Source organism: Mustela erminea, chromosome 5 (genome assembly GCF_009829155.1).
Source record: "Mustela erminea isolate mMusErm1 chromosome 5, mMusErm1.Pri, whole genome shotgun sequence".
Classification (NCBI taxonomy): Eukaryota; Metazoa; Chordata; class Mammalia; order Carnivora; family Mustelidae; genus Mustela; species Mustela erminea.
The window spans coordinates 51,458,339-51,481,880 of record NC_045618.1 but is presented as its reverse complement, the minus strand read 5'-3'; the positions used below and the strand labels follow the sequence as shown (position 1 = coordinate 51,481,880).

The 23,542-nt window shown below is 43.2% G+C and overlaps 1 protein-coding gene across 4 annotated transcripts; it reads right to left on the bottom strand.

The window, feature by feature from the left end:
- Window positions 1-9,095: 9,095 nt before the first annotated feature.
- LOC116590800 (ribonuclease pancreatic-like) lies at window positions 9,096-16,910 on the bottom strand. 4 transcript variants are annotated; one of them, XM_032343120.1, is made up of 2 exons: window positions 16,615-16,900; window positions 9,096-9,808 (listed from the first exon to the last, which is right to left on the bottom strand). In XM_032343120.1, exon 2 carries the CDS (start codon window positions 9,781-9,783, stop codon window positions 9,328-9,330), a length of 456 nt encoding a protein of 151 aa, XP_032199011.1. In that variant the 5' UTR covers window positions 9,784-9,808; window positions 16,615-16,900; the 3' UTR covers window positions 9,096-9,327. The 4 variants fall into 4 exon arrangements, 3 of the variants coding, with proteins under 3 accessions (XP_032199011.1, XP_032199009.1, XP_032199012.1); XM_032343118.1 differs by lacking the exon at window positions 16,615-16,900 and adding an exon at window positions 11,006-11,202; XM_032343121.1 differs by lacking the exon at window positions 16,615-16,900 and adding an exon at window positions 10,695-10,985.
- Window positions 16,911-23,542: the final 6,632 nt, after the last annotated feature.

Sequence of the window (23,542 nt, the reverse complement as noted above, 5' to 3'; positions counted from 1 at the left end):
GATAGGGCAAGGAGAAGAGGAGGAGGGGAGGGGAAGAGAGAGACCACATGCAGCCCACAAAGGTGAAATAGTTACCACCAGAGCCAAACTATGTAAAGGGCCCAGAAGTCCATGGACAGGTGAATGTATAAAGAAGATGTGGTATATATATATAGATATATATATAGGACTATTACTCAGCCATCAAAAAAAGAAATCTCGCCATTTGCAATGATATGGTTGGAACTAGAGTATATTATGCTAAGTAAAATAAGTCAGTCAGAGAAAGACAAATACCATATGATTTCACTCATATCTAGAATTTAAGAAACAAAACAGAGGAACATAGGGGAAAGGAGGGGAAAAGAAAATGAGATGAACTCAGAGAGAGAAATAAACCATGGGAACTCAGAGAGAGAGACTTCACCATGGGAAACAAACTGAGGGTTGCTGGAAGAGTGGGGAGTGGGGTGATGGGGTAACTAGGTGATGGGCATTAAGAAGGGCAGGTGATGTGATGGGCACTCAGTGTTAACCCCACCTCTGAAACTAATAATACACTATATGTTAATTAATTGAATAAATAAAATAAAATTAAATTAAAAGAAATAAAATAAAAACTTGAATTTTGAGATTAATTTGTCTACTTATTCTCCTTACACTTCTTTTAAAAAACACTAAGTTCACAATGGTGTTTATAGCTTTATTAACATAGAGCTGACACACAATACACAATGTACATGTAAAGAATATAACCTGGTAAGTTTTGACCTATGTGTATACTCGTGAAACAACCACCATCGTCAAGATCATAAAGGTATCCATCCTTCTCCCAAATTTTCTTCATACTACTCTAGATTCCCTCATTCCCAATTTACTGTCCCCAACCCACCCCAACTTCATAATAAGTTTCGAAACCTAGTGGCATTAGCCTTTCAACTTTGCTCTTTTTAAAGTTGTTGTATGTTGTGTTGTGTTGTGTTCTGTTGTGTTTTGTTGGCTATTCTCGGGGTGCTGGGCTTGCTCAGTGGGTTGAGTATGCCACTCTTGATCTTGGGGTTTTTAGTTTGACCCCTGCCTTACTTAAAGATTACTTGAAAATATTATCTTAAAACAAACGGTTCTTTTGGCAGTTCTAGGTTCTTTGCATTTCCATAGGATTTTAGAATCAGCTTATCTTCCAGGGATTTTGATTAGGATTGAGTTGAATCTATAGATCAATTTGGGGAGAATCCCCATCTTAGCAATGTTGAGTCTTTAGACCCATGAACATAGGATGGCTCTCTTCTTTAAATTCTTTTGGCACACTTGATTTTTAGTATTGGAGGGGGTTCAAGATGTGCTATTCTAAACCATGGCACCTTGGCAGAATACAAATGAGTCTCATTAATCTGTTCCTATTCCTGGGATGAAGAGGGATAGCATGGGGCCTTACCTTCTGCCCTCACTAAGTCCAGTTGGGCTCCAAGGCTCTAGTCTGGGACATAGGATGGGATGAACTGCGTCAGGGACTGGGGGATATCATGGTGGCACACTGAGCACTGATCTAAGAAATTAAAGACATAATTCAAGAGGACTGGAAGAATTGGTGGCAGTGTGCTTCAGTTTGCTAAGTCTGCTATAACAACTACCACAGAAAGAGTGGGTTAAACAACAGAGTTGTGGGATGCCTGGGTGGCTCAGTCAGTTAAGTGTCTGCCTTCAGTTCAGATCATGCACCCTGGGACCAAGTCCTGTATCAGGCTCATTGCTCAGTGGGGAGCCTGCTTCTCCCTCTGCCTGTGCTCTCTCTCTTTCTCTCAAATAAATAAATAAAAATTTTAATTTTTATTTAAAAATTAAATTTTAATTTAATTTAATTAAAAATTTAAATTTTATTTAAAAATTTTAAAAAATAAATAAACAACTGAAATGTATTTTCTCACAGTTCTGGAGACCAGAAGTCCAAAATCACAGCTTTGACAGGTTTGGTTTCTTCTTTCTCGAGCCTCTTTCCGTGGCTTGAAGAAGGATGCCCTCCTGCTGTGTCCTTACAGGGTCTTTTCTCTGCACATGTACCCCCCGACAACCTCCATGTTTTCCCATTTCCTCTTCTTATAAACACACCAGTCACATCGGATTAGAGTCCACCCCAAGAGCCTCATTTTAACTTAATCACTTCTTTAAAAGCCAATAAGTGGAACCTCACTCCTAAAAGCCCAAGAGAGAAAGGTAGAATTCTGGAAAAGTGAAGCTATATTTTCTGTGAGAAAAAGTGATTTTCCTCCTCCTCCTGAGTGATTTGATAGTGAACTTTCGAGAACTGGAAGTCAACAGGACCAAGGGAACTATGAACTCAACTATGTCACCCTTTATGATCTTGTTTTCTCATCCATTTTTCCTCTAAGTCTCTCCAGACTTACTTCCTTCATGCCATATACATAACTCCCTCTACCTTACTTTTTTAAAGATTCGTTTATCTATTTTAGAGAGAGTGAGCATGTGCAAGCAGGGGGAGGGGCAAAAGGGCAGGGAGAGAGAGATTCCCAAGGAGGCTTTGTACTGAGCATGGAGCCCAGCACAGAGCTCGCTCCCGGGACCCTGAGACCATGACCTGCGCTAAAATCAAGACTGGGACACTTAACTGCCTGAACCACCCAAGCACCCCCTTCTACCTTCCTTCTAACTTCCTCTGCTTTCATGCCTACCCTGTCCGAGCTTCTAGGCTCCCTCTTACTCTCTGGATGAGAACAGATCCAGCTGGTGGGTCCAGGACTAAAACATACACCACAGGTCTCTCCAGTGGTACCGAAGAGTGGGCAGGGCACCAAAAAGAATGAAATCTTGTTATTTACATTAGCATGGATGGAACTAGAGTGTATTATATGGAGTTAAAAAGTCAGAGAAAGACAAATACCATATGATTTCACTCATATGTGGAAGTTAAGGAACAAAAGGTAGGAACATAGGGGAAGGGAAAGAAATAAAATGAGATAAAAACAGAGAGGAAGGCAACCATAAGTGACTTAACTATAGGGACAAAGTGAGGGTTGATGAGGGAGGTGGGAAGTGAGGTGGGGTAACTCGGTGATGGGCATTAAGGAGGGCACTTGATGTAATGAGCACTGAATGTTGTATGTGACTGGCAAATTACTAAATTCTACCCCTGAAATGAATAATACACTATATGTTAACTAAATAGAATTGAAATAAATTTTTCAAAAGAGTGGGGAAGGGAAGGAATATTTAGGGTTTGAAAGTTTGGGGAAGGGACTTGCATGGGGCTTTTTGGATGTTCAATCACCAAAACAAATATCTCTCTGCCTAGAACTGCTTTACACCTTTGTCAAAAAACATTTGATCGGGGACTCCTGGGTGGCTCAGTTGCTTAAGCATCTGCCTTTGACTCAGGTCATGATCCCTGGGTCCTGGGATCGAGGCTGCAATCAGGCTCCTTGCTTAGCATAGAGCTGCTTCTCCCTCTGCCTGCCACTCCATGGTTGTGCTGGCTTGTTTTCTCTTTGACAAATTATAAATGAATAAATCTTTTTAAAAATTTTGATCATATTTGTGTGGGCCTGTTTCTGGGTTCCTGATGTTGTTCTGTTGATATGTGTGTCTATCCTTTCAACAATGCACACAAAAATTTGTACACAGATGTTTAAAGCAGCTGCCTTCATAATCACCCCAAATTTGCGGGCAATGTCCTCCAGTGGGTGAATGGACAGACAAGCTATGAAACATCCATGCAATAGAATGCTACTGAGCAATAAAAAGGAATAAACTATGAATCCATACAACCTGGATGAATTTCAAAGGCATTACCCTGAGTAAAGAAGCCAGTCTTGGAAAAGTTCATGGTGTACAATTCTATTTATACAATAGTGTGAAAAGACAGAACGATAGTGACAAAGAATAGATCAGTGGTTCCCAGAGTTGGGGGTGGGGGTTGTGGGAAGTATATGGCTATAGAAGATTACCACAAGGGAAAATGAGAGTGGTAGAACTCTTGTGTGTCCTGGTTGTGATAACGGTTGCACAATTCTGTCAGTGAGCCTCGTGTTCAAGTATAGAACCCAACAGTTATTTCCTATTGCACTTACTTGAGGCACTGATAATGACCAGAACATTCCAGCCTCCAGACCAGAAAAGCCCAGATAGCAATGGAATGCTTAACAACCATCCCCTGCATCCTTTTCTCTGCCAAGATCATGGGCTGAACACATCCCACCTCACCCGTGATTCTTGCCTGCAGGTACCATCCCCTGCCCTGAACCTCTTCTAGAAAACTCTGGTTGTCCATCTTGCAGGCAGAGAAATCAATTGTTAAGGCTTGAGCCTGCCACATCCCACAGCTGCTGGCCCTGGAAACAAATTCCTCCCTTTCTCTTTTCCAAACCCTTATCTCTTGACTTATTAGCTTCTCTTGTGACGAGTTTATCTGAATTTGTTTGGCAACAGTATTGGCAGATCCAGCCGGGAGCTGTGCTGTGGATTTGTCCAGCCCCCTCAGATTTCCTGGGATAGAGCAGTTGGCCTCTGCAGGGCCAGGGCTTCTTGTTCATTTCCTGAGTTAACAGCTGTGATAAATCATCTCGTAACAACTTTCAATGCATGTTAAAATTCAGAGAATCAGGGGTGGCTAGGGGTTCAGTTGGTTAAGTGCTTGCCTCCAGCTCAGTTCATGATCCCAGGGCCCTGGGTTCAAGCCCCATGTCAGGCTCCATGCTCGGCAAGGAGCCTGCTTCTCCCTCTCCCTCTGCCTTCCACTCTGCCCACTTATGTTCTGTATCTCTCTGTTAAATAAATAAATAAAATCTTCAGGAAAAAATTCAGAGAATTATACATTGAAAAGATATATATTCCTATTCTGATAATTAAAAAAAATTTTTTTTAAAAAGAACACAAATTTGCAGGCAAACATAAAAGCCCACACTCAAGGAATCCACAGACTTGGTTTTCTTCATTCTATTCTTGGTTTCATGCCATAGTTTCTCCATCCTTAAGATAAAGTTCTTGGAGCCAGATCACAAATGGCCCTCCTTGCCCTGATTTTCCTTAACTTCACAGGTCTATATACATGATCACATGTGTTTCTAGTCATGTGCACATAGATTTTGTCTCTATGTTACAGTAGCACAAGCCCCATTATCGGACAGCTGTCCTCTTAAAAAATTGTTCAGTGGTGTTTATGGGAGGGAAGGGGGAGTCTGAAGCACAAGGGGAAGAGAGGCTGTCAAACATGCTGGCCTAAAGCAGGGCCCAGCTCTCAATCTCTATTTTTTTTTTTTTAAGGTTTTGTTTTTAAGTAATCTCTACACCCGATGTGGGGCTTAAACTTACAACTCCCAAGATCAAGAGTCTCATGCTGTGTGGACTGAGCCAGCCAAGTACCCCTCAACCTCTATCAGGCATGTTTCCAATGACACTCAGAAAATTCCAGGTCCCATTCTCACATTCTCTTGTTTGCTACCCTAATCTTGCCTCAGCATTTATCTCCCCACTCTGGGGCATCGGAGCCAAACGAAAATCTCCATGGGCTGTCAGGGTCCAGGAAGCCTAACAAGCCCTGGCGGAAGTGAGCTGCCAGCTTAGACTCTCAGAGGCTGTCTGAAGTTGCTTGAGAGGAGAATCTCCCCTAGAAGGGTGCTCCAAGTTGGCTAGGATGACCCAGGCCTCAGAGAGAGTGCTCTGACCTAAACCAGATCTCAGTGAGGTGACTGTTCTAGAGATGCCTATTCACATGTAGCCAAAAACCCACATGCAACACTGCTAGAAAGAGAACAGATACTCCTCTAGAAAAGTCAGCAGTGTAAGGGGACTTGGAAATGACCAAACCCATCCCTCTGATTTTACAAATTAGAAAACCGTGGCCCAGTGAGGGCTGTAGACATGCTTCAGGCCACAGGGAGCTGATAGTGGGGCTGGGGCTCAATCAGGTGCCCTGGTGCCATTATCTACCCAGCTGCAGACTCATGGAGGATGGAAAAGAAAGGAAAGTAACCCCAGGTGTAGGCCCTCCCCAGACTTGTCACTAGAAGAAACTAGAGAAGGCAGATAACAGTCATTACCTTAAAGTACAGTCACCTTACTCCTTAGTAGAATATAACCAGTGATACTCTGTGCCTTCAGATGAACGACTTCTTCTTTCTTGTTAATTAAGAAGACAGTAAGAGAATGAGAAGGGAAATAAGCTTGGAGGGAGGAAGTCAAGAAGACATGTTCCCATCCACGCTTACTGTAAGCCTGTAGCAACCCAAGGTACTCATGGATTTGCTGAAGGATTTGTAGAGGTATTATGCTACTTGCCCCCTAGGAAGTGATTCCTGACAATGAGATACTTGCACTTGTGCCCCTGTCTCATCCTCAGAAATACATTTTCATTCTGTGCCTTCTGTGTAGGACCCTCCATCATGAAACATGAATCTTGTAAGTGGCGGGCCATTCCACATTTATGATCAAGTCCCAAAAGCAATAGGGAAGTGCTTTCCATGATGGCGGATAGATTCTGCACCCTCTCAGTGTTCACACTTGCCCTGTTAGAGCTGACTCAGTTAAGAAGGCAAGAGTAGGGATTGGGAGTGGCCTTTCCTTTCAGTTAGAGAGAAAGCTCAAAGTGCAAATGCTGATGAGGCAACACGTGGAAAGAAAGGACCAGGGTGAGTCTCAGGTACCCTGTTCAGTGAAGGACTCCTTTAGGTGTGGAGGACTGATCTATTTTGATGTGAGGTAGTACTGGTGTGGGGGAGCTCTCGGCTGCAGGACTTAAGGAAGAATTTACCCCTGAGAGGGGCAGAAGAGGATCACCAGGGCAGAAGACACTATGATTTTGAGGAAATACTTAAAACTGTAGGAGTAAGGAGAAACTGGGACATGGAGATGGGCTTACCTGTCCACTGAGAATGCAAACTTTCTGAAGCTTGTTTGTTTTGAAGAATTTTCTGGAAATTAGCATTATCCTTCTTAAAAGAATCACTGGGTATGGCCATTTCTGCCTTGAAGCAGATACTCACCTTAATATGTTAGCACTTCAAATTCCAATCTATCTGCCCAGATTTGTTTCCTGGAAGGGGTTAGTACTCCTTTCTTTGTGGGGTAACAATAGTATCCCCACTGAACAGAGCGCTCCAATTTGTCGCCAGACTATCAGGTGTTTCTCTCCTTGATTGTGCCTGACCCTCTCTATGGCAGGACTCTGTCTTTCCTCTCCCAGTGTCCTCCTATTCAGAGCACTCTCCCTCCCCACAGGATCCCCCGGTGTGATGGTCTGGACCACTGTCACCACCTATCACTTTCTTCCACAGACAGAAGCCCCGAGCAGTCCCAGGCCCAGAACATGAGGGGAGTCAGAAGCCAGGGCTGGTAAATGTGCCGATAGTGAAGCAAAACCCCCAGTGAGTATTCTTAAAGGCTTCAGGAAAGTGTTCTCTTAGCACCAGCAGGAGGGAAATGAGGAGATTGAGGTTTGGGAATAAGGGTTCAATGAACTTAATACAAATTCTGGCCCAAGGAATCTGTCAAGATACTCCAAGTTTCCATCTTCATCCTCACTGCTGGTAAGAAGTAGGATTCTCATTACCACAGAAATGCAGGGATGTCTGGCCCTTGTCACCCACAGCCCTTCTCCCCTCTTCAGAAGCAAAAAATTCACTTCACTTAAGGGAAACACAATCTCTTCCAACATTTATGAATTTTGTGTGTAAGGACAATGACTGAACTGGTCAGACTGGTTAGAAGTAGGGCTTTTCACTAGTTCTAGGAGCCAGATGCAGCTGGAAACAGGGGGTCCAATGAGATGATGAAGTGATGACAGAAGCTGATTCAAAGCATGTTCAAGGGCTCTATAGAGGTGATGCCAGACACGGAGCACTCACAGAGCCGGTACCCTGGAAACAGGAGAGAGAGCCACCAGCGAGGTCAGGGAGAGAGCTATAGTTCCATCCACAGCAATTAGGGGGATTGGGATTTTGGTTTTTTCTTAATAGTTATGGTTTTAAAGTAGGCACCATGCCTCCAGTGAAACCTAATGCGTGGCTGGAACTCATGACCCTGAGATCTTGAGATAGAGACCTGAGCTGAAATCAAGGGTAGGCCACTTAACTGACTGAGCCACCCAGAGGCGCTCCTCCACCGCACTTAGGAAAAGGGAGACTGCAGGATTTTCTTCCTGAGTTCACTCTGGTAGCAGAAAGAACAAGCACTGGAGGCCAGGAGACCTGGGGTCTGGTCTCAGCTGTGCCATTAAGTAGCAGCAGCCATGAGCAAGTCACTTACCTATTCCTGAAATTCAGGAATAGGTAAGTGACTGTTCCTCTGTAAAAGTGGGAATTACCTTATCTCAAGGATGGCAAGTGGAACACACACAATTACGTCCATCCTGCCTTCAATGGAGGCTACTGTTCAACCACATCGCTTATTAGAATTTTTTTCTGCAGTGTTCTAGGCAGGCCCTTCCCATGAAAGTGGATACATGAGTCAAAATCTACTTATTCTCCTTCAATTTAATAATCCTTACAGACCCCTCTAGCTCCTAAGTGGAAGGTTCCGACTTTCCAACTAAGAGATGGCCATTTTTGTGATCTGGTAATAGCCCACTCAATAAAAGGAAAAGGAAAATTTAGGATCATAATTTCAGCCCCATGTCCTCCCAGCCAGGGTCTGAGCAGGGTCTTCTTTTTTTTCTTTAAAGATTTTATTTATTTATTTGACAGACAGAGATCACAAGCAGGCAGAGAGGCAGGCAGAGAGAGAGGAGGAAGCAGGCTCCCCGTCGAGCAGAGATCCCAATGCGGGGCTCCATCCCAGGACCCTGAGCAGGGTCTTCTTGAGGTCACCCTGTCCTTCCTTCCATGCCAGAGAGTTCAGTATTTGAGCTCACTCTCCATCAGCTCACCCAGCAGAACGTCCCAGACTGTAGCTCCCTTTCACCTCAAATAGCCCATACTTAACAGCTTCATATTTGACAGCAAGGCATCTCTGAGAAAAGGAATGATCTCAGGTCACCGAGAACCAAGAGTCAGGAGCAAAGGCATGTAATTATTCTATTCCATGCTTACGAAATCTACCCAGATTTACAGTTCTCACCCGAGCAGGAACACAATCAGACAGACAGTAACAGATGGTGACAGCTACAGAAATCCAGGTGGTTGCAACTGTGTTTTATTGAAAGAAGCAGTGAAGTGGTTCACATGGGGCTCCCTTCACCCCCTCCAAACCACACAGGGGCAAGCCCTGGGCAGGGACACGTGTGTGTTTTGGATAGGAGCCCTGAGTGGAGTTCTGTCCCTCAGAACAAGGAAGGGAGAGGGGAGAAGCAGGTGCCACAAAAGGGAGGTGGGGCATCTCGCTGTTCTGGCCTCAGGTGCAGACCTACACAGAACCGTCAAAGTGGACTGGCACATATGGATTCCCTTCACAGGCCACGATGATGGATTTCTGTAGCTGCTGGGTCTGGTAGTCGCATTTGGGGTATTTGGAGCCGTTCTTCAGGCGGCAGTCAGTGATGCGCATTTTGGAGCTGCTTTGGTAGCAGTTGGGCTGCCCGTTCTTGCAGGGGACATTTCCCTGGAAGCAGACAGCCTGGACATCTGGCAGAGGCTCGTGGATAAACGTGTTCACTGGCTTGCACCGTCCAACCGTCATATTCCGGCGCTTCATCATTTGGTTGCAGTAGCCGGAGGTGACGGTGGAGGTGTTCGGGTCCATGTGCTGCCGCTGGAACTTCTCGTCCCGTGACTCCTTGGCCAGAGAAGGCTCGACACAGCCCAGCACCAGCAGCACCAGGACCAGTAGTGGGAACAGGATGAAGAACCTCTCCTGAGCCATGGTGGTCTCACTCCTCTGGAAGAGCCTAGCCAGGAAAGGGAGAGAAGAGAAAAAGCACTGCCTGAGAAAGAACCCCAGCTCCTACATGTGGCCTTGCTGGCTCACAGTCTCCCTTTGGTCAGCCAGTAAGGTATCCCACCTCCTGTGCAATTTTCCAAGCATTGAGATGCTCACATACACTCTTATCCAAGAGCATTTAAGTCCCCCTTGCTGGAGAGAGGTGGTCCTCGCCTCTGGGTGGTGACTTGACAGTGAACTAAAATCTTACAGTCCTGTGTCTGAATACTAGAAATTTTAAAATTTAAAATCCATTTGAGGGGACACCTGGGTGGCTCAGTCTGTTAAGTGTCTGCCTTGAGCTCAGGTCATGATCTGGGTGTCCTGGGATCGAGCCCCACCTCGAGCCCAGCTCCCTGCTCAATGCAGAGTCTGCTTCTCCCTCTACCTCTGCTGCCCACTCTGCCTATGCTTTCTGTGGTTCACTGTCAAATAAATAAATGAATACATAAAATCTTAAAACAATAAAATAAATAAAATACATTTAAAAAACAAATACATTTATACCCAGTGCTCAAGGGGCTTATTAGAAAATCCTTTTGAATAAACCATGAGCTGAACTGCATCCCTGAAATACCACATGACCTCCAGGATCATGACAGACAGAGGCCTGTTGTCCTCCAACAAAAGGTCAACGGCCCAGTGCCTAACACCAGCATCATAGAGGGATGCCATTGTATTCCCAAGAGTGATGCTTCCCTCCCCCAGTGCCTTTGGTTCCCTGCAGCCCACATGCTCCATCCCGATATTGGTCCAGCTCAAGTTTTTCCAGGTGCTAACCTCAGCCACCCCGGTCCCTCCAATCCAACACAGAAGTAGAAGGAGTCCCTGAGACCACCTCTTCAACCACTGACCTGGATCTCTAGCTTGGTCTCTAGCACAGAGCCGAAGGCCAGTCTCTGTGATCCCCAGATCCCTGGGGAGGGAATCTTATACAGATTACAAAGGGGCTTGGCTTCCAAGGAAAGATAGGTGGGAGGAGCATCTTGGTTTCACTTTAGTAGGAATCAAGGACCTTGTGAGGAAGGACATTGTAGGGAAACATCCACACCACATTTTTTTTTCAGGACTGCTGGGAAAGGTGAATCTTGGCTACAACGGTATTGATGTCTGAACCTCAGCAAAGTCCTTGTCATCTCAGGAGGCCATTCTCAACAAATAGTACTTGGAGGTTTGTAAAGGACACATAAACGTGATCCTCACAACAGCAGGGAAAGGATGTCCTCTGTCTCCCCAGGGGTCCTGGCATGGCTGGAATTCCAACCTCACCTCTTGGTGGGGGGCAGGGTGTGGGCATCCAGCTGCACCCAGTGGAATGCTGCAAGGACCTGAGGTCTGGGGTTTGGGGGGGTGGCGGTATGGGCAGTGCCCCTCAGGGAGGAGGAGGAGACCTGCAACATCCGGACTGCTGGCTACTTCAGCTCTCCTGCATGTGGAAGGTGGGTGTGTGGCAGTTCTTGGCCACAGCAACAGCTCCTGGAAGGTCAGAGTGGAGGAGAGGAACTAAAGTCAAACCAAATCCCCAAGGGATGTCAGGCTGGCTCAGTCACCAGGGCATCAGACTCTTGATCTCATGGTTGGTTGCAGGTTTGAGCCCCGTGCTGGGATTGCAAACTACCTATAAAACAAAGAAACAAAAAAACACCCAAATCCCCTTTGGAGAAAAAATAGAGAAAACCATATTTCTTAGCAGAAATTTCCCTCTGTCAACTGAGAAAGAAAGCAAAAACTGAAAAAGAACAAAAGACTTTACTGGGAAGTCTCAGGATTGTGTTTTTTGGAGCAATCCCCCAGAAGTGCCCTCCTGCACAGGAAGAGCAGGGTTTGGGGGCTAAAGGGTGTGGGTACAGACTTGCATCAGGGAGCAGAAGACTGAGCCCTGCTGATTTACACTTTGGTTGACTAATGCATTGGTGTTATCACACCACACGATTCCTGCTCTGCATGATTTAATCATCTGTCATCAGAAGGCCACACTGGCAGTTTTATGACCCAGATGCCAGGTGTCCCCATCTTTATATGCAACTGCTTATAAAACAGTTACTGTGTCTGGCCAGTTCAAAAGGTCTTTCCACCCAGTTCAAAACTTCACTACAAGGGGAAATGGAGCTTTAAAATGGAGTCTTTAGTGTGCAGAATGTTATACGATTTCACACCTCCTAGAAAGAGACCTGTCTTTTCTGGGTGACAATTTCCATTCCTCTGGAATGAGAATAATCATAACTCCCTCCTTGCTCTGGATTTAGATGGTCTCAGTCCAAATTCTGATTTAGCACCTGAGGAGCTGGGCAACTCCCAGAACTGAATTTCTTTCCCTGTTCCTCCATTTCCTCAGCCCTGAAATGGGGATGATGATAAGTACGTCTTAGGTTTATTATGAGGACAAAATAAGGTAAGATGGGCAGAAGGCTCGGAGAGATCATTGGAAAGCATGATAAATTCTAGCTCTCGTGATGGCTCACATAGGGTGCTATTGACATCCTCCATAAAGGATCCGTATAATTGACATGGAGCCATCTCTGACTTCCTAAGAAAGTAGGGGTGAAGTAAAGGACCTCATAGGCTTTTTTTCTTTCTTTCTTTCTTTTTCTTTTTTTTTTTTTTTGCAAAAAACCTGAACGTGAAAAAGTAGGCAGTTTTGAAGCCCTGAGGAGAGGAAGAAAGGGGAAGAGGAAAGAGAGGGACCTCAGTAGAAAGAACAGAATTCCTTAAAGGGAAGAGTTTTTATTATGCTGCCACATGATATCTAAGAGCTCTTCCGTGAAGTCAGCATGATTTGTGTACAAGTATGAATTGGAAAGTGCCAGCGGATGAGGATGATGTGGTGTGGTATGAGCTTTTACTTTTATGTTTCTGTAATTTGCCTAGCACCCTACCCTCCACCCAGGTTTGGTCTGTCTCTTTGTCCCACATAGCACGCATATCATCTGGAGTGTTGGGAGGAAAACTTCCCTTAACCACTTAGGTTCATGTCAGAGAGCCTGTAATGTCCCTGATAAAAAAAGACTGACAGGAAAATAGACAAGGTTTATTTGCATGCCTATGTCAGAGAACAAAAGAAGTGGCTCCCTGAACAGCAAGGGATAGAGGTTTCTAGATTAACTTCATAGGCGAGGGAAGTGAGGGAAATAGGATATAAATGGGGTCTTGTTTTTGTGTTTTGTTGGGAGATAAATGAACTTTTGGGAACAAGTGGGAAGCAAGGCAGTTTGTGATAATGTTTGCTTATGTAGGTGTGAGTGGCCTGTCCTCTTCCAGTCTGTAAAACTTCCCCAGTGGAGATTTAGGGAAGTTTCACTCTCAGAAGATTGTCTTTATTCAGGTAAGAGAATCTCTGAGAGACCCCTGGTGGCTCTGTTGGTTAGGCATACAGCATTGATTTCAGCTCAAGTCATGATCTCAGGGTCTTGGGATTTACCTCACCATCAGGCTTCTCCCTGTCACTGGGGAGTCTGCTTAAGATTCCCTGTCCCTCTCCCTCTGCCTTTCTTCCCCTACCTCTCAAAGATAAAATAAAATAATCAGTTAGACCTGAGCAGGTGAAAAGTTAGTGACTTTTACATCAACCACTTTTTAAAGGAAAGGTACTTGTTACCTTGCTCTCTCTCTCCTGCTTGCTTCTGACCAGGGACGGAGCACTGCCCCTTCCTCTGGTTCATTGTGCCATTAATTCATTCTCTCCCCACAACTCTCCATCTCCCCATTTCTGGGAGCTGTAAGTAACAAATCTTAAGACTTTGCTTCTGTGTCCATGTCCTGAAATGGAGCCCTGGGTTTTTCACTCCCCAAAGTGGTAACTGGAATGCTGAGGGAGTAAGCTGACCATGTGGATGGCTTGACCCCTCTTCAGCACATTATAATCTTAAGAGAATATACTAGCTCTGATTTCTCAACACACCAGCATAGAATTATTTACCCTGACACTAGGGAATGAAGATAAAATAAGGCATTTGCTGACAAAACAATAAGATATAACAAAACCTAATGGAGTTTATAACTTCATTAAAGCAGCCCTCCACTAAAAAAAATGTCTACGCATGGATTTCAGGTTACTGAGAAAAGCTACTCAATGGAAGTCTGAAATTCAGGAAGGAATTAAAAAAAGTTGATGACAAATATGTGAACAAATAAAAGATGTCTTGACTATATAAAGCAATAATGTCTTGTTGAGTTAAGAAGATAATATAAAATAGACATCAGGAGCATAACTTGGAAGTGATGTGAATTGCCAAGTGTTCAAGAAATGATTAGACTTGTCTATGTTTACTATGCATTTGAGAATTTCTAAAGTAAACAATGAAAAGATTTGAAACACAGGGTTTGAATTCCAAACTAGCAGAGGGAATAAGTAGACTGTGGATCAGTTAGGATAGTCTAGGTTGTGCTGCAGTAACAAACTCAAACTTTCAGTAGTTTAAAGTTTCTTTCTCATTTCCTGCTACATGTCTATCCTGGTCTAGCTAAGGGGCTCTGCCTGCTGTATTCACTTGGGAAAATAGGCTGACACAGGCTTCATCTTGACACACACTGTCATAATCAAAGAAGCAAAGGAAAGACAACATAGCACTGGGATGCCCAGGTGGCTCAGTCGGTTAAGCAACCTGCTCATGACTTTGGCTCAGGTCATGATCTCAGGTCATGAGATCAAGCCCCAAGTTAGACTCCAGGCTGAGTGTGGAGCCTCCTTGGGATTCTCTCTCTCCCTCCTGTTCTGCCTTCCACCCACTCAAACTCTCTCTAAATAAATACAATAAATATTTGTAAATTGTAAATAAATACAATTGTAAATAAATTGTAAATAAGATTGTAAATAAATACAATCATAAAAAAAAATAGCAGCCCACAGGGCCACTCTTAACCCTTCTACTGGAAGGGTCACATATCACTTCTATTCACATTTCATTGACCAGAAGAAGCCTCATGTTAACATTTAAGTACAAGAGACAGAGAAATAGGATCCTTCTAGGTGCCTGGAACAAGAGAAGTATTTGTGAGCAGCTTTAATGGCTGTCGCAGAATAACAAATACACCCATAATCCAAAAGAAGAGAAGAAAGTATAGGAAATAGAAATGCCAGACAAATGAGACACATAGAAAAAGCAAACTAAGATAGTAGATATTCACTGAGGAGAATAAATTGAATAATTACATTATATAAATGGACTAAATGGTCCAGTTAAGAGATAAGATTAATAGAGGGGGAAAAAATGAACACTCTCTCTTTCTCTTCATTACAGATTAAAATGTGATATCAATCTCTCAAAATTTTTCTCAAGTAGTTTGACATACATCACGGTTGTCATTTCTTTAGGCACATACAGTGTGATATTCATTTCCATAAATCACTCTTGAGAATTTGACTAGAGCCTGTAGAGTGAGAAGACCATATGTATTAGTTGCAGCTTCATGACTGGTATGTTATGATCATGAAAATTTTTCCACCTCTCTGGACCTCAGTTTCATCATCTATAAAACACACAAGCTGGGTGATTGGCAAAGCACTAATAAAAGAGAATTTAAAAGCATAGCGATTGGAGTCTGTTTGGACGGGGCTGTGGAATCAGTTCACCTTTTTAATTATTCCTGCAACACTGATTGGCATTTTTCTGGATGAGAGCAGATGAATAACCAAAAGTCCTGCATTATGATTTTAAAGATCAATAATATATCAACTTATGTATTTGTTTCCTTATCTGTAAATTAGGAATAATTAAAGTACCTTATTCTAAGATGCTATAGACTGAATGTTTGTTTCCCACCCACCACCCCAAATTTGTATATTAAAACCCAAGTCTCAATGAGATGGTATTTAGAGGTGAGGTCTTAGAGAGGTGATTATGTCATGAAGGTGGAGCACTAGTGGATAGGATTAGTGCCCTTACAAGAGAGACCACCGAGAGCTCCTTTAGTCCTCTATCATATGAAACTGGTTCATAGGTATGAAACCATATAAATGCCCCTGTTTGCCCAGGGCAATACCTATTTATGCTCATTCTCTTGACTAATAAATAATAATGTCCCTCTTCACTCCTAAAAGTGTCCTCATTCAGACAGAAAATTATATGGTCACCCTATTGAAAACACACAGTAAACCCTAATAGAATTTTAATATTATTATTACCACCACTGATATTGTTCCTTCAAGAGTCAAAATTAAAGTTCAGTTTTAATTCTGTTTAGTAGAGGTGACAGTGATTAAAGTTTCTGATTGGGAGGGAGGCATAGACTGACGATCTCTAAATTCTATCTTTATTTTTTAAAAGATTTTATTGATTTATTTGGCACATAGGGAGAGCATAAGCAGGAGGAACATCAGAGGGATAGGGAGAAGTAGGTTTTCTCCTGAGCAGGGAGCCCGAGATGAGGGGCTTGATCCCAGGACCCTGGGATCATGACCTGACCCAAAGGCAGACACTTAACCGACTGAGCCAACCAGGCCCTATAACTTCTATCTTTATAGAGAATCAGAGAGCAGCGAAAATGGAATGGGTGTATCAGGAAAACACAGGCAGATCTGGGTTTGGACATCACAGTAGACACACAAAGATTTACGTTGGAGAAACCATAAGATGGCACTGAGACGTTCAAAGCAGTGCTTCCAAGAGAGCTTGGGATAACCACGTAAAACTGAGCATAACTCATAGGGACGATGGTGGGAAACATAGCTGTACCTGAGGCTCCCGGGGGGGAAAATGGGACAGACAAGTTTGTAAATAGGAAGCAAAGGGAGTGAATGAAGGCTGGAGGGAGAGGGGTCTAAACAATGCAGCTTACCTTGCACCTAAAGGTTGCCTTTGGCTACTCCCTTCTGTGTGGTAGACAGTAGAGTGGCCAGTAAGAGGAAGGGGGTAGATCCAGAGCAGGATGTGCAGTCCCCCGTCTTGCCCTATCTCCAAAACTGCCTCTCAAGAGCCTTTGGTTCCTTCTAAGTTTCTGGGGAATGTTGCCTCAAGACAGCTTCAAATCTCCCAGAAACACCCAGGCCTCAGAAAAAACAGACCATTTGAGATAGCATTTCAGATCTGGAACTTGGTCAGCCAGCTCAGATGACTGGGGTTACAGCTGAAGAATGAAATCATTCCAGTCTGAAGTTCTCAGTGAACAATGTAGTTTTTGTTTAACATTTCTGAGCGCTTGTTGACTGATCAAGTTTCAGAAAATACTCTCTTCCAGTGAAAAGTGTTTAGACTGGGTGTAGGAGTAAGTCAGGGAGGTCTGGGGTTTGTTCTGACCTTTCACTGACCTTTCAGTCCCTTGAGAGGATGGCCCTTGTAATCAGTTCATCCTGTCCAATGACGAGTCTAAGGAAAGAGAAGAGGGCTCTCTCTGGGATGACCAAATAGATATGCCTGCTTATCTGCATGTTATCATCTCAGTCTCAAAAACGCTTTCTGCTCCTGATTCTATGCCCACTTAACTTCATTTGTGACTTTGTGGAACATCAAGTAGTGATAAAAAGCATGGGCCTGAATTGGAACCCAACGACACTGTATAGTCTATGGTTAACAACATGGTGTTGCTTGTGCATTACTGTATGGCACACTTACTAAACACCAATACTTTCATTATCTCTGATTTTATGGTTTAGGAATAAAACATCAGTCTTCAGCAGGGTAGGGTAAAGATAAGGGAAAAACTGCAAACACATCCTAAACTTTTTGAGTAGTCTTGTTCATTATAGTAGTATGGGTAAAACAATTCTCAGACTATGTTAGATGTATTACAAGAATAAGCAATGTGCACAAAGGTAAATGTTGTGAAGAGCCAGGGTTCAACCTGGATATGTGTTTATGGAATAGATGGAGGAAACAGAGTGGAGGAAGAAACTTTTTCTTCCACCCTCTTAGGTTCAGAGACTGGGAATGTACAAGATAAACTGACAAAAGATAGACTAGCAAGAGAAAAATCCTGAGTTACATATACATATACAGCACCAAGAGTGAATCCTAATGGATTCTATGGACTTGGGGTGGTGTGTAAATGTAGGTCCATCATTTGTAACAAACGTACTGCTCTAGTGTAGGATGTTGAGAGTGGTGGAGGCTGTGCATGGCGGGGGGCATGGGGACACAGGGTATATGAGAATTCTGCTTTCTGCTCATTTTCTTTTGTGAATCTAAAACTCTCCCAAAAAATGATGTCTATTTAGAAGGAAAAATTAAAAAGAGATACTGATTTCTTCAAAAATTTCAAAGACCTTAACTTATTTCACTCAGCATCATCTCTTCCAGTCCTGTCTATGTTGATACAAAAGTTGGGTATTCATCTTTTGTGATGGAGGCATAATTCTTCATTGTAAATGCCAAGCAGAGAACGTCAATTATCATGTGGTTTCACTTATTTGTGGAGCATAAGGAATAACACGGTAAACATTGGGAGATGAGAGGAGAAGTGAGTTGGGGGAAATTGGAGGGGGAGACAAACCATGAGAGACTGTGGACTCTAGATACAAGCTGAGGGTTTTGGAGGAGAGAGAGGTGGGGGGTTAGGTGAGCCTGGTGGTGGGTATTATGGAGGGCATGTATTGCATGAACACTGGGTGTGGTGCATAAACAAAGAATTTTGGAACACTGAAAAAAAATTAAGTTAAAAATAAGATAAAATAAAAGAATGTCAATGCTAAAAAAAAATTTCAGAGATCTAAGATACAGAGACTGTGGAAATGTTACAGATTAAATGTGGCTAAAGACACATGGCAACTAATGTGACAGCTGACACTGGCCTTGAACCCGAACTAGGGGAAGCACACAGCTGGGAGAGTATATGTGATGCAGGAATGGCTTCTGCATGCATAACCTCCAAGTCTGTACTTCCAGGCCCCCCACATGACAGGCACAAGGCCTGTCCTACACCATCCCTACCCCTCAAATGCACACGAGAGGGAGGGGGAGATGAGTGACCCTGGAGATTTAAAGCCATTGCTCTACACAGGAGGACCTAGAGTGGGGCAGGCGCAGTTTCAGGATTTGCCATAAGCAGAGAAATGAGAAGACAACCTTGATCTTAATCAAGAATGTGTGGACAGAAAAACAATCTGAGGGTTTTGAAGGGGTGGGGGGGTGGGAGGTTGGGGGAACCAGGTGGTGGGTATTAGAGAGGGCACGGATTGCATGGAGCACTGGGTGTGGTGCAAAAACAATGAATATTGTTACGCTGAAAAAAATAAATAAATTAAAAAAAAAAAGAATGTGTGGACAGACCATGTGATTGATCAGATTCAATGAAACCCTCTTGAGAACAAGCTTTCAGGCTCTTGGACAGGCTGCATACAGCGGCCATGTCCCCAGAGAGGATAAGCTGAGTGCACTCTGTGTGGATAGACTGACCAGACCATGATAAATGATGTTGATAAAGAAGGGAATTGGGCTACTGAGAAAGGAGGGGACAATCAGACAAAAGATCTTTATTCCATCAGTGGTCTTTCATGATCGTTGATGTGTGGGAACCCTGATTCTTTTAAAGACCAGCCCACTTGTTCCACTTTTTTTGGTAGGATGAAAACCGTATAGAGAGCCAATGGAGGGAAAGTCCACATTTTTCTTTCATAGTCCAGTGGGGCATCTCCCAGCCTTCTCTGCTGCTCTGTCATAATGGTTCTAAATCTCTGTGTTTGCATTTGAATGCAATTAATAATTTTTGTCTTTTCTCGGTAGTTATGGTAAGTCAACATCTGTACAGAATTTGTACAGAACATCTGTCCAGAATTACTTAACATAGTTTGTTGTTGCCACCACTGCTGTCATTTTAATGCCTACTGCTCCTACTTCCTGCTACCAATGGCAAGACACTTAGCATGACTCTTTTTAGGAAAGCATCACTCAACTCCTCTCTGTCTAGTACCAAGCCTCATTATATCCTTCTGTCCTCTGCCGGGAAACCTCAGAACCAGGGTCACAGTGGGGAGAGTTGTTCACCTGGGATTTGACTGCTGACCCTCAGGTTGGATCTTGTATAACTCCTTGAGGTGAGCTGATCTGAATTTCCTTCAAATGAGAGTCTACAGTCAGTGTCATCTCTTCCTTTAAGAAATCTATGCATTCCTGGGGTATCTGGGTGGCTCAGTCAGTTAAGCCCTGGAATCTTGATTTTGGCTTATGTCATGAGCTCAGGATCATGGGATCGAGCTTCATGTTGGGCTCTGGGCTCAGTATAGAATCTGCTTGAGATTTTCTCTACCTCTGCCTCTGTCCCACTCCTTCCCCTATTCCCACTCACACTCTCTCTAAAATAAATAAATAAAATCTTAAGAAAATAAGAAATCTGGGCTTTACTTTTCCCATTTTCCTGAGGCCATGCCATCTCTATGACAAGAAATCCAGGAGCTTCTGACTCCTCAACCAGATTCCTTCTATTAGGTATTTTATTTCTTCTCTTTCTGCCTCATCACCATCATCTCATATCCCCTTGCCGCTCCCCAGCCACACCAGCTTCTTTAGGGACAGAGAAGATGCCAAGCTTTTGCCTGCCTCAGGACATTTACACTTGTTGTTGTTGTTTTGCCTGAAATATTCTCTTTTTTTAAATTTATTTTTTATTTATTTTCAGCATAACAGTATTCATTGTTTTTGTGCCACACCCAGTGCTCCATGCAATCCGTGCCCTCTCTAATACCCACCACCTGGCTCCCCCAACCTCCCACCCCCCCACCACTTAAAACCCCTCAGATTGTTTTTCAGAGTCCATAGTCTCTCGTGGTTCACCTCCCCTTCCAATTTACCCCAACTCCCTTCTCCTAACTCCCCATGTCCACCATGCTATTTGTGCTCCACAAATAAGTGAAACCATATGATAATTGACTCTCTCTGCTTGACTTATTTCACTCAGCATAATCTCTTCCAGTCCCATCCATGTTGCTACAAAAGTTGGGTATTCATCCTTGCTGATGGAGGCATAATACTCCATAGTGTATATGGACCACATCTTCCTTATCTATTCATCCGTTGAAGGGCATCTTGGTTCTTTCCACAGTTTGGCAACCATAGCCATTGCTGCTAAAAACATTGGGGTACAGATGGCCCTTCTTTTCATGGCATCTGTATCTTTGGGGTAAATACCCAGGAGTGCAATTGCAGGGTCATAGGGAAGTTCTATTTTTAATTTCTTGATGAATCTCCACACTGTTCTCCAAAGAGGCTGCACCAACTTGCATTCCTACCAACAGTGTAAGAGGGTCCCTTTTACACTGTTGGTGGGAATGAAATATTCTTTTATATGACCATCTCCTCGTTCAACAGGTTTCCATTTAAATATACCTTCGTCAGAGTTCTCTCCTCAGCACACTATCTGTGGTCCTTGTCTTAGTCTGTTTAGAATGCTACAACAAGCTGTCTTATACTAGATGACTTATAAACAACAAACATCTCTTTCTAACAGTTTAGGGGACTGGAAAGTCCAAGATCAAGGCATCAGCAGATTTGATGTCTGCTGAGAATCCACCTCTTGGTTTATAGATAGATAAAATCCTTCTGCTGTGTCCTCATATGGTGGCAGGGCAGGGGGTTCTGGCAACCCCCTTTATAAGGGCACTACTCCCACTCCTGAGGTCTCCACCCTCATTCATGATCTAGTCACCTCTCAAGGGCTTGACCTCCTCATGCTATTAGAGAATTATATGTTAGGATTTCAACATTTCAAACATTCTGTCTATAACAATTATATTCTACCCAATTCTTCTATTAGATCACCTTACTTTTTTCTTTCATAGCACTTATTAAAACTTGCCTTCTTCATTTTGTTATTTGTTTAATATTCTCTGCCTCCACTAGAATGTATGTGTCAAAAAGCAGGGCCTCTCATTTTTCATAGAACTAGAACAAACAGCCCAAAATTTGTATGAAACCACAAAAGAGCCCAAAGAGCCAAAGTAGTCTTGAAAAAGAAAAACAAAACTGAAGGCATACACTTTCAGACTCCAAGTTATATTACAAAGCTGTAGAAATCAAAACAGTATGGTACTGGCACAAATACGGATACATAGATCCGTGGAATTAATTGAAAACCCAGAAATAAACCCTCAATTATATGGTCAATTAATCTTCACCAAAGCAGAAAAGACTATCCAAAGGCAGAAAGACAGTCCCTTCAACAAATGATTGGGAAAAATAAACAGCTGCATGTCAAAGAATGAAACTGGACCACTTTTCTTTTACCAAACATAAAAACACACCCCAAATGGATTAAGGACCTAAATGATCTGAAACCATAAAAATCCTAGAAGATAGCACAGACAGTAATTTCTCTGACATCATCTATAGCAACAAATTTCTAGATATGTCTCCTGAGACAAAGGAGTAAAGGCAAACATAAACCACTGGGACTACATCAAAAGAAAAAACTTCTGCACCATGAAGAAAACCATCAATAAAACTAAATAGCAACTGGGGCACCTGGGTGGCTCGGTCAGTTAAGTTCAGCTCAGGTCATGATCCCAGGGTCCTGGGATCCATCCCTGCATCTGACTCTCTGCTCAGCAGGGAGCCTGTTGCCCCCTCTCTCTGCCTGCCTCTCTGCCTACTTGTGATCTCTCTCTCTGTCAAATAAATAAGTAAAATCTTAAGAGAAAAATAAATAAAGTAAAACTAATTGGCAACCTACTGAATAGGAGAAGATAGACTTTTTTTATGTCTGTTATGTCCAGATGAGGATCTGGGTGTAACAGACATAAAGAGAGTGTATCTTCCATAAAACAATGGATATACCCTGTAGTTATGTCTCTCTGTCCCATAATCCTATATGAAAGGAGTTCAGGGGCACCTGGTGGCTCAGTCATTAAGCATCTGCTTTCGGCTGTGGTCATGCTCCCAGGGGCCTGGAATCCAGCCCCACATTAGGCTCCCTGCTCAGTGAGGGGTCTTCTTCTCCTTCTTCCTCTGCCTACTGCTGCCTTTGCTGTGCTCTCTCTCTCTCTGTCAAGTAGATAAATATTTTTTTAAGTTCATATTTTTTTCATAAGCATTGGAGGGCTAAGATACATCACATCCAGCAATAAATTTAGTGTTGCTGTCAAAAAGAGCTAATGTCATGCTTACTTTTTCACAGCTATACAGGTAACTCCATCACACAATGTGATCTTTGTATATATGGTTTTATTTACCATATAGTCATGGAACTTGTGAGGCAAGGAAACCTGGATTGGCCCCTAGTCTTCCATTTCCTTGCCTTTTGTGGTGTTGGAAGATTTATCTCTAATGGCCCCTCAGTAGCTAATACAGGCTCTTTGTATGTTGTAGGGTGGCTCAGAAGGTAAAAAGCACCTTGCTCAAGGTCACATGGCTTAAAAGTACCCGGCTTTTAATAACGCTTTTAATGATACATAAAATGGGGGTGCTTGGGTGGCTCAGTGGGTTAAAGCCTCTGCCTTCGGCTCAGGTCATGATCCCAGGGTCCTGGGATCGAGCCCCGCATCAGACTCTCTGCTCAGCAGGGATCCTACTTCCTCCTCTCTCTCTGCCTGTCTCTCTGCCTACTTGTGATCTCTTTCTGTTAAATAAATAAAATCTTTAAAAAAAAGGTGATACCTAAAACGGTCATCATGCAAAATTCGTGCTTTCTTCCCAACATCAAACTGCTTTCTTAAGAAAGAATGGTGGGTGGAACACCAAGGGAGAAGTCAATGATGATTTTTCTTAGAGAAAAATATTTTTGTATCAAAATAGGAATTCTCTGGATGGTGTGTGTTACTAATCATGTTTCTGGAAGACAT